Below are 13,014 nucleotides of genomic sequence, written 5' to 3'. Positions count from 1 at the left end.
AATAGAAGAGGAAATAATAGATCCAGCAGGGAGATATGTAATGATAAAATGTCAGATATATTCAGAATTTTGGAATTTACTCAATGTATATTCACCTAATGAAGAAGATCAAAAATTTATGCAAGATATTTTTTTGAAGATAGCAGACACGCAAGGGAACATACTAATAGGAGGAGATTTCAACCTTAATTTGGATTCAAACATGGATAAAACTGGGAAAAAAATTAACAGAAAGAACAAAGTAACCAAATTTATAATTAAATCAATGCAAGAAATGCAACTTTTGGATATATGGAGGAAACAACACCCAAAGGAAAAGGAATATTCATATTATTTGGGTAGACATAAAACATACTCAAGGATAGACCTATTCCTGTTATCAGCCCACATTCAAGGGAGAGTTAGGAAAACGGAATATAAAGCTAGACTATTATCAGACCACTCACCCCTGTTATTGGCAATAGAGCGAGAGGACATCCCACCAAGAATGTATAGATGGAGATTAAACTCCATGCTACTTAAAAGACAGGATTTTAGAAAATTAATTGAACGACATATTAAAATGTACTTTGAAATAAATCAGTGAAAGATAAGTTTATACTATGGGACGCAATGAAAGCATTCATCAGAGGGCAAAAAATAAGATATGTAACTAAGATGAAAGACTACAACCGGGAAACAGAACAGATGGAAAGGGAAATAACAAATATAGAAAAAGAATTAGCAATGAAGGAAGACACAACTAAAAGAAGAGAATTGGCAGATAAAAAAATAAAATATGAAACACTACAAACATATAAGGTGGAGAAGAACATAATGAAGACAAAACAGAAATATTATGAAATAGGGGAAAGAACACACAAAATTCTAGCGTGGCAGCTTAAGACAGAACAAACTAAAAGAATGGTATTGGCATTAAGGAAAAAGGACAAACAAATTATATATAATCCAACGGAGATCAATGAAAACTTCAGGGAATTCTACGAGCAACTATGTCAAACTGAAAATGAAGGGAAAGAAGACAAAATAGATGAATTTTTAACTAAAATTGAACTACCGAAATTACAAACAGAGAGCAAAATAAATTAATAAAACCATTTGAAATAGAAGAATTACAGGAAATATTAAAAAAACTACCGAACAATAAAACACCAAGAGAGGATGGATTCCCAATAGAATTCTATAAAACATTTAAAGACTTATTAATTCCTCCCCTCCTGGAAGTAATCAACCAGATTGATAAAACACAAAGCATATCAGATTCATGCAAAACAGCAATAATTACAGTAATACCAAAGACAGGGAAAGATCCACTTGCACCAGCATCATATAGACCAATATCTTTACTTAACACAGATTATAAGATAATAGCTAAACTATTAGCAAACAGATTAGCCGACTATGTACCAAAAATAGTAAATATAGACCAAACTGGATTTATTAAAAAAAGACGAACAACAGACAATATTTGTAAATTTATTAACTTAATTCATGCAGTAGAAGGAAATAAAACTCCAACAGTAGCGGTTGCTTTAGACGCAGAGAAGGCCTTTGACAGAGTAGAATGGAATTATTTATTCAAAGTACTACAAAAATTCAGCCTACCAGAGAAATATATTAATTGGATTAAAGCATTATATAAGGGGCCATTGGCAAAAGTGACAGTAAATGGATATATATCAAAACAATTTAACTTAAGCAGATCAACAAGGCAGGGATGTCCACTATCTCCCTCACTGTTCGCTTTAGCTATAGAACCACTAGCAGAACTGATAAGAACAGAAAATAAAATGATAAAAATAAAAGAAGGAATATAAAATCAGTCTATTTGCAGATGACGTTATAATATACTTAACAGAACCAGAAATATCAATAAAAGAATTACATAGGAAATTGAAGGAATATGGAGAAGTGTCAGGGTACAAGATCAACGCAAATCAAAGTGAAGTAATGCCAATGAATAATGCAGATTTCACAAAGTTTAAGAAAGAATCGCCATTTAGATGGCAAACACAAGCAATGTGATACCTAGGTATACAAATAAATAAAAACCTCGGCCATCTATATAAACTCAATTGCCATCCATTAATGAAAAAATTACAAGACAACTTCGAGCATTGGAAAGACTTACCACTAACACTGATAGGAAGGATAAACTGTATTAAAATGAATATTTTCCCAAGGATACAATACCTATTTCAATTATTTCCAATACACCTAACAGAGAAGTTCTTCAAGGAGTTAAAGAAAATAATAAGGAATTTTTTATGGAGAGGGGGGAAACCGAGGATAGCACTAGATAAATTAACAGAATGGTACAAACAAGGAGGCTTACAACTACCAAACTTTAAGAATTATTATAGAGCCGCACAATTAAGATACCTATCAGATTTTTATCAAACAAGGGAAAAACCAGATTGGACCAGATTAGAACTAGATAAAATAGGGGAGAAGATACCTGAACATATACTATATAAATGGTATGAAAAATTGTTACTTCGTAGGAATTCACCGGTATTGCATCATCTGCTCAACATTTGGAAGAAGATTCATATAGAAAGGAATAAAACAAATTACCAACTACCAAAACTAATATTGATGCAAAATCAGCTAATCCCTTTCACAATAGATAACCTTTCCTTTAGAGAATGGGAGAGAGAAAAGGGATCAAAAGAATAGAAAATTGTTTTTCGGGAAATAAATTATTATTCTTTGAACAAATGAAGGATAAATATAATATAACTCACGATACAATGTTTGCATACTACCAACTGAAAACCTACTTGAAGGACAAATTGGGAAACAGTTTGAGGTTACCAGAAGGAAGTAATTTTGAATATGTGATTACAGACACAATGATAATTTAAAAATTTGTAACAAACATGTTCATCAAACTGCAAGAAAAGGAGAACGAGGAAACAAACGGTAAACCTAAACAAAAATGGGAACGAGATCTAAACAAAGATAAAGAATGAAACATGGGAGAAGCTATGCTCCGGAACTATGAGAAATACAATAAACACAAGATTACGCATGATACAATATAACTGGATACACAGGCTATACATCACACCTCAAAAGTTAAATAAATGGGACCCAACAGTATCAGACAGATGTTTTCGCTGTAAAAAGTAAACGGGAACAACAATTCATGCAATTTGGACATGTGAGAAAGTGAAAAAATTTTGGGAAGATCTCAACCAGATATTAAATAAAATCACAAAAAGCAATATACCAAAAAACCCAGAGATCTTCCTCCTAAGTAATATAAGAAACAAAGAATTTGGACTCGATTTGGATGGAGCACAAAAAAGATTTGTTATGATAGCCCTAGCTGTAAATTGCGGCAAATATAAAAACCGACTGCAAAAGCTTTTATAAATATGTCAAGATGAAAAGATTGGTGAAATCCAGAGTAGGTCCTTTGCAGTCGGAATCAGGGGAATATATAATAGGGAATAAGGAAATGGCAGACCAATTAAATTCTTACTTTAGTTCTGTTTTTACAAGAGAGGATACAAATAACCTCCCAAGGATGTTGGGGAACATAGAGAATAATGCAAGGGAGGAACTGAAAGAAATCAGTATCTCTAAGGACATGGTCTTGGGGAAATTGATGGGATTGAAGGCAGATAAATCCCAAGGGCCTGATAATCTACATCCTAGGGTACTTAAGGAAGTGGCCATTCAGATAGCAGATGCTTTAAGAATTATTTTCCAGAACTCGATAGACTCAGGATCAGTACCCATGGATTGGAGGGTAGCTAATGTTACCCCACTATTTAAAAAGGGGGGTAGAGAAAAAGCGGGGAATTATTGGCCGATGAGCCTTACATCAGTAGTGGGCAAAATGATGGAATCCATTATTAAGGATGTAATAGTGGAGCATATGACTAGCAGAGAAGGGATCGAACGGAGTCAACATGGATTTACAAAAGGTAAATCGTGCTTGACAAATCTATTGGAATTCTTTGAGATGGTGACAGGTGGGGGGGAGTCATGTGATGGAGTAGTGGCCGGTAGGGGAACTCCAGCCCTCTCCAGAAAAGTTAAAAAAAGATAGAGAAAAAGCAAAGGCACAAACTTAAAAACCAAAACAAAGTGAAAGTAAAAGTGTGAAGAAAATGGCAGCGAAGAAAGAAAAACCAAAAACAACGGGAAGAAAAGAAGAAGGAAAGACGTTGGAAGAAGAAGGTGAAGGCCTTACCTATCCGAAGAGGCCCGCCGCGGAGAGAGAGGCCCGCTCCCACAGGTCAGTGGAGGTCACGGGCTCGGGACTACAAAAATGGCTCGCAGAGCCGAGTAAAAGTGCGCAACCGCGCATGCGCGACTCATAGTGTGAAAAATAATTTTTTTTTTAAAAAGGCCACTCCACTTCGTGAAGGTATGCCTCTCAAAGCCAACCAGCAGTTCAGTGACCCTCTTACGATCTCCCTCCTCCCTCATAGCCCCCGCCATGTGCGATTGCTGGGTGGCACCATTGCCCCCACAGCCACTTCCAGCCTTTCCAACCCCAGCGGCCCAACTTCTGGCCTCGCCAGTAACGATCACCGTGTGCGCACCATTCACCCGGACCAGCCCTCGCTCTTGCCAGCGCCGCCTCCCAAAGACTACAATGATGTCACTTCCGGCCTACGGAATGACATTACTTCTGTCGGCCGTGATGACGTTACCCTCCCCAACAGCCAGCGGCGTGACATTACTTCCTCTGGCACACCAAGCGCAGCCGGGGAAGAAGGCCAGACATGCCTCACCCTCCCACGCAGTGCCATCATCTTGGCCCAGACGCCGCCGACACTGAGATCCTCCCAGGCTCCAGCAATGACAACGTGGTCAACACGGGCACTGACCAGGCCGCACTACCAACGCACCCCATGCCTCTGGACGTCACCAACCGCTGCACACCACGACTATGGAGAGCACCACTGGTCGAAACTCACCTCTCACGATGTCTGCAGTAGACACCGACAACCACACCTTGCCTCCAGAGTCAGGTACAAATGACTCAGACCCCGAGATAGTCCTAGCAGCCACCACCCTGACCAGGAACGTTCCTAACGACCTGGGGTGCTCCATGATGGACATTAAAATCAATGGACAGGTACCAAAATGCCTAATCAACAGTGGCAGCACAGAGTTTCATTCACCCAAGCATGGCCTACTCACGAAAGCTAAAACTTCACCCTACTACCTTCTCTATTGCCTTCGCCGCCAAGGACCGGACTATTAATACCCTCGGGTGATGCTCAGCTGCTCTGACTGTAGGGGGTGGTGGTGGGGAAGACATGGCCTCTCCACGCTGCACATCACTCCTCCCGCGCTTTTCTCACACCTCACAGTCAAGTCTCATGGTCAAAGGGGGAAGCAAGCAGAGCATTGTCATGGACTACACCCAACTGGTCCCCTACCCCCTACTAAAGATAGCCGACATGGTCAACGAGATAGCCCATTACTGGGTCTTCTCCACAATTGACCAGAAGTCGGCCTATCACAAGCTCCCCATCCACCCGCGGGACAAGCCATATACCGTCTTCAATGCAGACGGGTGCCTGTACGAGTTCCGCCAGATTCTGTTTGGGGTCACGAATGGGGTCTCCATCTTCCAGCAGGAGTTGGATCGAATGGTAGACCAGCACAAGCTGAAGGCAACTTTCCCGTACCTGGATAATGTCACTATCTCTGGCCACGACCAGCAGGACCATGATGCCAACCTGGAGAAATTTCTCTGGACGGCCGAGGAGCTGAACCTAACGTACAACAAATATAAGTGCGTGTTCAGCACCACCTGCCTCTCCATCCTGGGGTACATCCTGGCACATGGCATCATCGGCCCAGAATCAGAATGGATGTGCCCATTAATGGAGCTGCCCCTCCCCCCACTCTCATAGCCCTCCGCAGGTGCCTTGGCTTATTCTCTTTTTCAGTCCCTCCCCCCAGGAGGGGGAGGAAGGTCAAGAGTCAGCGCACTCACTTTGCGGATGAGTACCGGGTTGTTTTCTTTGATCTCAACGTTGACGGGGAGCGTTGGAAATTTCTGGAAAACCTCATCCAAGCGCGGGATCCTTCGATCTGCCCCGGTGGTGTAGTAACCTGGTGAAGGGGGGGGGGGGGAGGGTGAAAGCGTTAGTGTTGTCCTGTGTCTTCACCCTTACCCCTGACCCCTAAACCCCACCGTGACCCGCACACACATGCCATCATTTTGCTAGCCCATTACCCCTGACTTGTGAGCCCAGCTCGCAGGCCTTGCTCTATGATCTTGACCCCTACCCTGCGAATCTTGACCCCACAAACCCTAACCTGTTGCAAACCCTGACATCCATCCATCCAATCCTGTCCTTCGACCCAACCTTGTGACCTCTGACACCACCCTTAATGACCACTGACCTAAGATAGGTGAACTGCAACTCTGCTATGACTCACTCCGAACCCCTGCCCTCAATCTGGCAAACCCTAAACCCGCCCACCCTGCCGATGTGGATTTGACCTCTGACCTTGATTTTGATCCAATACCCTCGCAATCTGACCCCTGATCCCGAGTTTGAGCCCTGAACCTGGGAATCTAAGCTATAACTGGAAAACTAAACCTGTGAGCCTGACCCACAGCGTCGACCTACCAGGGTAGAAGAGAACTTCAATCCATTCCTTGTAGGGTGGCAAATCCTGCAGGGGAGGAGCAGGTGGAGACAGTGGAGCATAGAGGAAGGTCAAAATGATTCCCCTCTCATCTCTGCAGGGGATAGCTCCCTTCCCCTTCCTCTCCACTCTTTGCTCTTCCCGCCCCCATCCAGACACCCCTCTTTTGCCTCCCACTCTCCCCATCCCCCTCACTCTCTCTCCCTTCCCTCCTCAACTTCTCCCCTCCACCCCCTTCCTCCTCATTCACTCCCCTTCCACCCTCTCCCTCTATTCCCCCCATTCCCCATTCACCCACCTCCCCATTCCCCCTCCCTCTGTCCCTACTCCCCCCAGGTTCCCCCACCCCCCTCAGCTAGTTACCCTAGTTCCCCCTTCCCCCTATGTTCCCCCAAAACGCTGCTAGTTCACCTCCCTCCCCAAATTCCCCCCTCTCCTTCCCTCCCAGTTCCCCCTCCCTCCTCCCCCACGTTTCCTCAACCCATGTTATTTCACCCTCCCCGTTACCCCCCACCCCCCTTGGCTAGATGCCCTAGTTCCCATTCCCCCTATATTCCCCCCAACCCACTGCTAGTTCCCCCTCCCCTAGTTCTACCTCCCCCATTCAGCCTTCCCTCCCCATTCCACCAACCCCATTCCCCCTCCCCTGTTCCCCCGGTCTCCCTCCCCATTCCACAAATCATGTTCTTCCTTCCCCTAGAACCCCCTCTCCCTATTCCCCCTGTACCCCCTTGCCCCATTTCCCTTTCCCCTTCCCCATTGCCCCTCCACTCACCCTCTCATCCAATTCCCTGATTTGGACACTGCTGCCCGTCTGACGAGAGAGATCGGAATCGTGGGACACGACAACCACCCCGTCATTCGTCAGGAAGCAGTCCAACTCCAGCATATCTGTCCCACACTCCACCGCACTGCAGGGAGGAGAGGAGAGGGGGCGATCAGCGGGGGGGAAGAGAGGGGGGGTATAAGCGGGGGGGAAGAGAGGGGGGCGATCAGCGGGGGGGATGAGAGGGGCGATCAGCGGGAGGGAAGAGAGGGGCGATCAGCGGGGGGGAAGAGAGGGGCGATCAGCGGGGGGGAAGAGAGGGGTGATCAGCGGGGGGGAAGAGAGGGGGCGATCGGCGGAAGGAGAGAGGGGGGCGATCGGCGGGGGGAGAGAGAGGGCGATCGGCGGGGGGAGAGAGGGGGCGATCGGTGGGGGAGAGAGGGGGCGATCAGCGGGGGGAGAGTGGGGGTGATCAGCGGGGGAGAGAGGTGATCAGCGGGGGAGAGAGGGGTCGATCAGCGGGGGAGAGAGGGGTCGATCAGCGGGGGAGAGAGGGGTCGATCAGCGGGGGAGAGAGGGGGCGATCAGTGTGGGGGGACTTCAGCGGGGGGTAGAGAGGGGGTGATCAGCGGGGGGGCAGAGAGGGGGCGATCAGCGGGGGGGCAGAGAGGGGGCGATCAGCGGGGGGGCAGAGAGGGGGCGATCAGCTGGGGGGCAGAGAGGGGGCGATCAGCGGGGGGGCAGAGAGGGGGCGATCAGCGGGGGGGCAGAGAGGGGGCGATCAGCGGGGGGGCAGAGAGGGGGCGATCAGCGGGGGGGCAGAGAGGGGGCGATCAGCGGGAGGGAGAGGGGGCGATCAGCGGGAGGGAGAGGGGGCGATCAGCGGGAGGGAGAGGGGGCGATCAGCGGGAGGGAGAGGGGGCGATCAGCGGGAGGAGAGAGGGGGCGATCAGCGGGGGGAGAGAGGGGTCGATCAGCGGGGGGAGAGAGGGGTCGATCAGCGGGGGGAGAGAGGGGGCGATCAGCGGGGGGAGAGGGGGGGCGATCAGCGGGGGGAGAGGGGGGGCGATTAGCGGGTGGAGAGAAGGGGCGATCAATGGGGGGAGAGAGGGGGCGATCAGCGGGGGGAGAGTGGGGGCGATCAGCGGGGGAGAGAGGGGGCGATCAGCGGGGGAGAGAGGGGGCGATCAGCGGGGGAGAGAGGGGGCGATCAGTGGGGGGGACTTCAGCGGGGTGGGGTGAGAGGGGGCGATCAGTGGGAGGGAGAGGGGGCGATCAGCGGGAGGGAGAGGGGGCGATCAGCGGGAGGGAGAGGGGGCGATCAGCGGGAGGGAGAGGGGGCGATCAGCGGGAGGGAGAGGGGGCGATCAGCGGGAGGGAGAGGGGGCGATCAGCGGGAGGGAGAGGGGGCGATCAGCGGGAGGGAGAGGGGGTTCAGCGGGGGGAGAGGGGGTGATCAGCAGGGGGGAGAGGGGGCGATCAGCGGGGGGAAAGAGAGGGGGCGATCAGCGGGGGGGAAGAGAGGGGGCGATCAGCGGGGGGGAAGAGAGGGGGCGATCAGCGGGGGGAAGAGAGGGGGCGATCATCAGGGGGGAAGAGAGGGGCCGATCAGCAGGGGGGAAGAGAGGGGGCGATCAGCAGGGGGGAAGAGAGGGGGCGATCAGCAGGGGGGAAGAGAGGGGGCGATCAGCGGGGGGGAAGAGAGGGGGCGATCAGCGGGGGGGAAGAGAGGGGGCGATCTGCGGGGGGGAGGAGAGGGGGCGATCAGCGGGGGGGAAGAGAGGGGGCGATCAGCGGGGGGGAAGAGAGGGGGCGATCAGCGGGGGGGAAGAGAGGGGGCGATCAGCGGGGGGGACGAGAGGGGTCTCCATGTTTCAGTACTATAATAACTCTAGAGATTCGTTAACGGCACCAGACTACTCCATGGAGGATATCTACATGATGCGGTGTCTTTAAAAAGCAGCCTATATCCTCAAAGACCCCGTACCACCCAGGCTAGGCCCTCTTTACTCTGCTACCATCGGTAAAAGGTCCAGAAGCCTGAAGAGGAGCTACTCAGCGGCACAAGAACGTCTTTTTCCTCTCTGCCTTCCTGAATAATCAATGAATCAAAGACACTGTCTTATTTTCTTGCGCGATTGATTTGTTTTTGAAATGCAATTTATGGCAATATTTGCACATGTAATCCTGTGTTCCCTCAGTTACTCTGCACTGTGTTGCAACATTGCTGATCTGAGCAGTCTCTACACTGATTCAATTGTTGAAGAACCGCTCCAAGCCAGTTCACAGCAGATATTCCCTGATAACGATCTCTGCACCTTCCTTGTTTAATACTCTGAGACATCCTGTTCCACAGATGGAACCTTTGACCCAAGGTCTCTCTGTTCCACAACACTCCCCAACCTTCACCATGTAGATCCCCATTTCAGTCCCCATACCCCAAGGTCTCCATGTTCACTCCCCTCCGTTCACTGTGTCGGTCCCTGTCAGAAATAAAACTTCTCACACATGAGTCTCTTTAAAACTGATGACACGACAAGCTTTATTTACAAGTCTGCAGAGTTGGACTCAACTGGTTTCTCACCAGTTAAGCCCCGATACATACAGTGCATTGATTTTTATACCTTTATTATTTGCCCTTCCCCTTCTTATTAATACTGTTTTAATTGGTTAGTATTACAAAAACATTCTAAGTATAACTGCATTATTAATTATCACGTTCGTTACGTACGCTGTGAACTCTACATTCACTGAATTCTGTTTCTCACACTTCTTATCAATCCTTTGTCTCCTGCATGTCTCTCACTATGACCATGAAAAGATAGGTTAAAAAAAAACATATTCAGCAGCTCCTTCTGTCCTTGACTGCTAGTAAACTCTCTGTCCGTTCTGGCTTCCCTGTTTATGATTAATCATCACATTTTAACTTAAGTCTTTTTAACCTAAATTCTCTATATCACAGTCCCCGTACCCAGAGGTCTGTCTGTTCTACAACACTCCCCACCGTGTCAGTCTCCATACCACGAGGTCTCCATGTTCTACAACACTCACCACCGTTCACTGTGTCGGTCCCCATACCCAGAGGTCTGTCTGTTCTACAACACTCCCCACCGTTCACCATGTCGGTCCCTGTACCCCGAGGTCACTCTATTCAACAACATTCCCCACAGTTCACCATGTCGATCAGGGGGCTGATTAGGAGTGGAGGTGGGGGGTCGGTTCAGAGATCCAGACTCACTGCCTGAACGCTTCCATGGTGTTTTCGATCCTCTCTCCAGCTCCTGTCAGGGGTTAATGGGGGAAAAAAGTCAGCCTGCTTGGTCTTTTTGACCCCCAGATCCAGTTCAAGCCCATTCCATGGAGTGGGGGTGATTACGAGGGAGGAAGAGAGAGGGTGATCAAGGAGGGAGAAGGAGATCGGAGAAAGGGAAGGGGGAGGGGAGGAGAGTGGGGCGAACGGGGAGGGGAGGAGAGCGGGGCGAACGGGAGGGGAGGAGAGCGGGGCGAACGGGAGGGGAGGAGAGCGGGGCGAACGGGAGGGGAGGAGAGCGGGGCGAACGGGAGGGGAGGAGAGCGGGGCGAACGGGAGGGGAGGAGAGCGGGGCGAACGGGAGGGGAGGAGAGCGGGGCGAACGGGAGGGGAGGAGAGCGGGGCGAACGGGAGGGGAGGAGAGCGGGGCGAACGGGAGGGGAGGAGAGCGGGGTGAACGGGAGGGGAGGAGAGCGGGGCGAACGGGAGGGGGAGAGAATGGAGGGGGAGAACGGGAGGGGGAGAGAAGATTATCGGGAGGGAGATATCGGGGGGGGGGGGGAAGAGTGGGAGAACCCAGGGACAGAAAGGGAGCCCTGTGGGAAGAGAGAGAGGGAGGACAGACTCTACCTCTACCCCTCCCCCTCACCTCCACCTCACTCACCTCCGCGGTGGGAGATGTGCTGAGGACAGAATGCCAGCACCCTCCTCCTGTGCAAGAGCCATGGGCGCCGCAGGAGATAGGTGGAGAGGATGAGGTAGGCAGCCAAGACCGGCAGTAGCAGGAGAAGCAACATGGCTTGTGGGCAAGTCCAGGTTGGCAGTCTGGGGACAGGACGCCCATCCCTCGGCTGGGAGGGGCAGTGGGTGGGCAATCCCTGCCTCCCTCACAGAGCTGGACAGACAGGTTGTGGTGGAGGATGGGTCAGGGAGAGAGCTGAGTTCAGCAGGGAGGTGGGGGAGGGGGAGGGAGAGAGACAGGGAGAGGGAGAGAGGGGGGAGGGAGAGAGGGGGAGGGAGAGAGGGGGGAGGGAGAGAGGGGGGAGGGAGAGAGAGGGGGAGGGAGAGAGAGGGGAGGGAGAGAGGGGGAGGGAGAGAGAGGGGAGGGAGAGAGAGGGGAGGGAGAGAGAGGGAGGGAGAGAGAGGGGGAGGGAGAGAGGGGGAGGGAGAGAGGGGGAGGGAGAGAGGGGGAGGGAGAGAGGGGGAGGGAGAGAGGGGGAGGGAGAGAGGGGGAGGGAGAGAGGGGGGAGGGAGAGAGGGGGGGAGAGGGGAGGGGAGGGAGAGAGGGGGGAGGGAGAGGGGGGGAGGGAGAGAGGGGGAGGGAGAGAGGGGGAGGGAGAGAGGGGGAGGGAGAGAGGGGGGAGGGAGAGAGGGGGGAGAAGGGGAGAGAGGGGGGAGAAGGGGAGAGAGGGGGGAGAAGGGGAGAGAGGGGGGAGAAGGGGAGAGAGGTGGAATGGGGATGGGTGAGGGATTTGGAGGGGCTCGTTGTGTTGGGGAGTGAACGGAGGAGGCAATGGGAAAGAAAGGAGTGGATAAAATGGAACAAAGAGGAGAGGAATAGGGAGGGTGGGGGTAGCTGAAGGAGGACGTGAGATGATTGCGTGGGGAGGAGAGGAGGAATGGGAGGGGAGAGGGATGTTGGAGGGTAGAGTGGAGGGGCAGGTAAAGGGTTGTGAGAGAAGATAATAGAATATAGGAAGTAAAGTTAGTATGAATGAAATTAAAGAATAATAGACTAGACTAAAGGAAGTTAAGTAAGTGCTGAGTAGGGATGAATTCCGTTAAGAGTGTGAGGAAGGGTTAGGCAAGTATAATAGAATAAGGGTCTTTGTAGTAATAGAAAGAATTAGTAAGTCCTGGGGGTTGAGATGTGTAAATAAGGTCAAAGGCAGATTCATGAATAAGGACAATGACATGATGGGACCCAGACAGGATACCCCATGGTCTTTCAAGTTTACAAAAACTGCAGGTAGGCAGACAGAATTTACCAAATGCCAAACCAATCCAGGAGGCAGAAGAATGTTAGGTGGGGGGTGGGGGGGGGGGGGGGAGGGTACCTCTACACTGAAATGAACTGTATAAAAGTTGGGTGAGCCCATGGTAAGGGGAAGCACCCAACTTTGCATTGTTGTTGTAATAAATGTTCTTTGTTCTCAATTTTTGTCTTGAGCGAAATCTGTGAAGGCACTTCTGTTTCTTACAGGGTTGAAGGGGAGTGAAAGGAGGAGAAAGAAGAAAAAGAGAGGGGTGAGGTGAAGGAGAGAGGGGAGTAGGGAAAGGGGAAGGAGAGGAAGGGTTGAAAGGGATGGGGGCGGAGATAGGTAATACAACACCATTCACAAAGAGCATCGTGTTGATTGACATA

The 13,014-nt window shown here is 50.3% G+C and overlaps 1 protein-coding gene across 4 annotated transcripts in view; it reads right to left on the bottom strand.

The window, feature by feature from the left end:
• gdpd3b (glycerophosphodiester phosphodiesterase domain containing 3b) overlaps nt 1-13,007 on the bottom strand; it is a 43,258-nt gene extending 30,251 nt beyond the window's left edge. Inside the window, exons 1-5 of one of the 4 annotated variants that reach the window (XR_011354226.1) lie at nt 11,314-11,612; nt 10,638-10,680; nt 7,409-7,544; nt 6,615-6,660; nt 5,972-6,090 (exon numbers count right to left, since the gene is read on the bottom strand). Coding sequence is in view for 3 of the 4 variants with exons in the window: in XM_069926877.1 (XP_069782978.1) it covers nt 5,972-6,090; nt 6,615-6,660; nt 7,409-7,544; nt 10,638-10,680; nt 11,314-11,446 (477 nt within the window). In the remaining variant the exon portion in view is untranslated. Of the gene's footprint in view, nt 1-5,971; nt 6,091-6,614; nt 6,661-7,408; nt 7,545-9,837; nt 9,943-10,637; nt 10,681-11,313; nt 11,613-12,982 lie in introns of those variants that run through there. The other 3 variants (XM_069926878.1, XM_069926877.1, XM_069926879.1) reach the window with 3 other exon arrangements.
• Between the last annotated feature and the right edge of the window lie 7 nt (nt 13,008-13,014).

This window comes from Narcine bancroftii, chromosome 3 (genome assembly GCF_036971445.1).
Source record: "Narcine bancroftii isolate sNarBan1 chromosome 3, sNarBan1.hap1, whole genome shotgun sequence".
NCBI classification, from domain to species: domain Eukaryota; kingdom Metazoa; phylum Chordata; class Chondrichthyes; order Torpediniformes; family Narcinidae; genus Narcine; species Narcine bancroftii.
The sequence above is the reverse complement of the archived record's forward strand: the minus strand, read 5'-3'. Positions and strand labels throughout refer to the sequence as shown.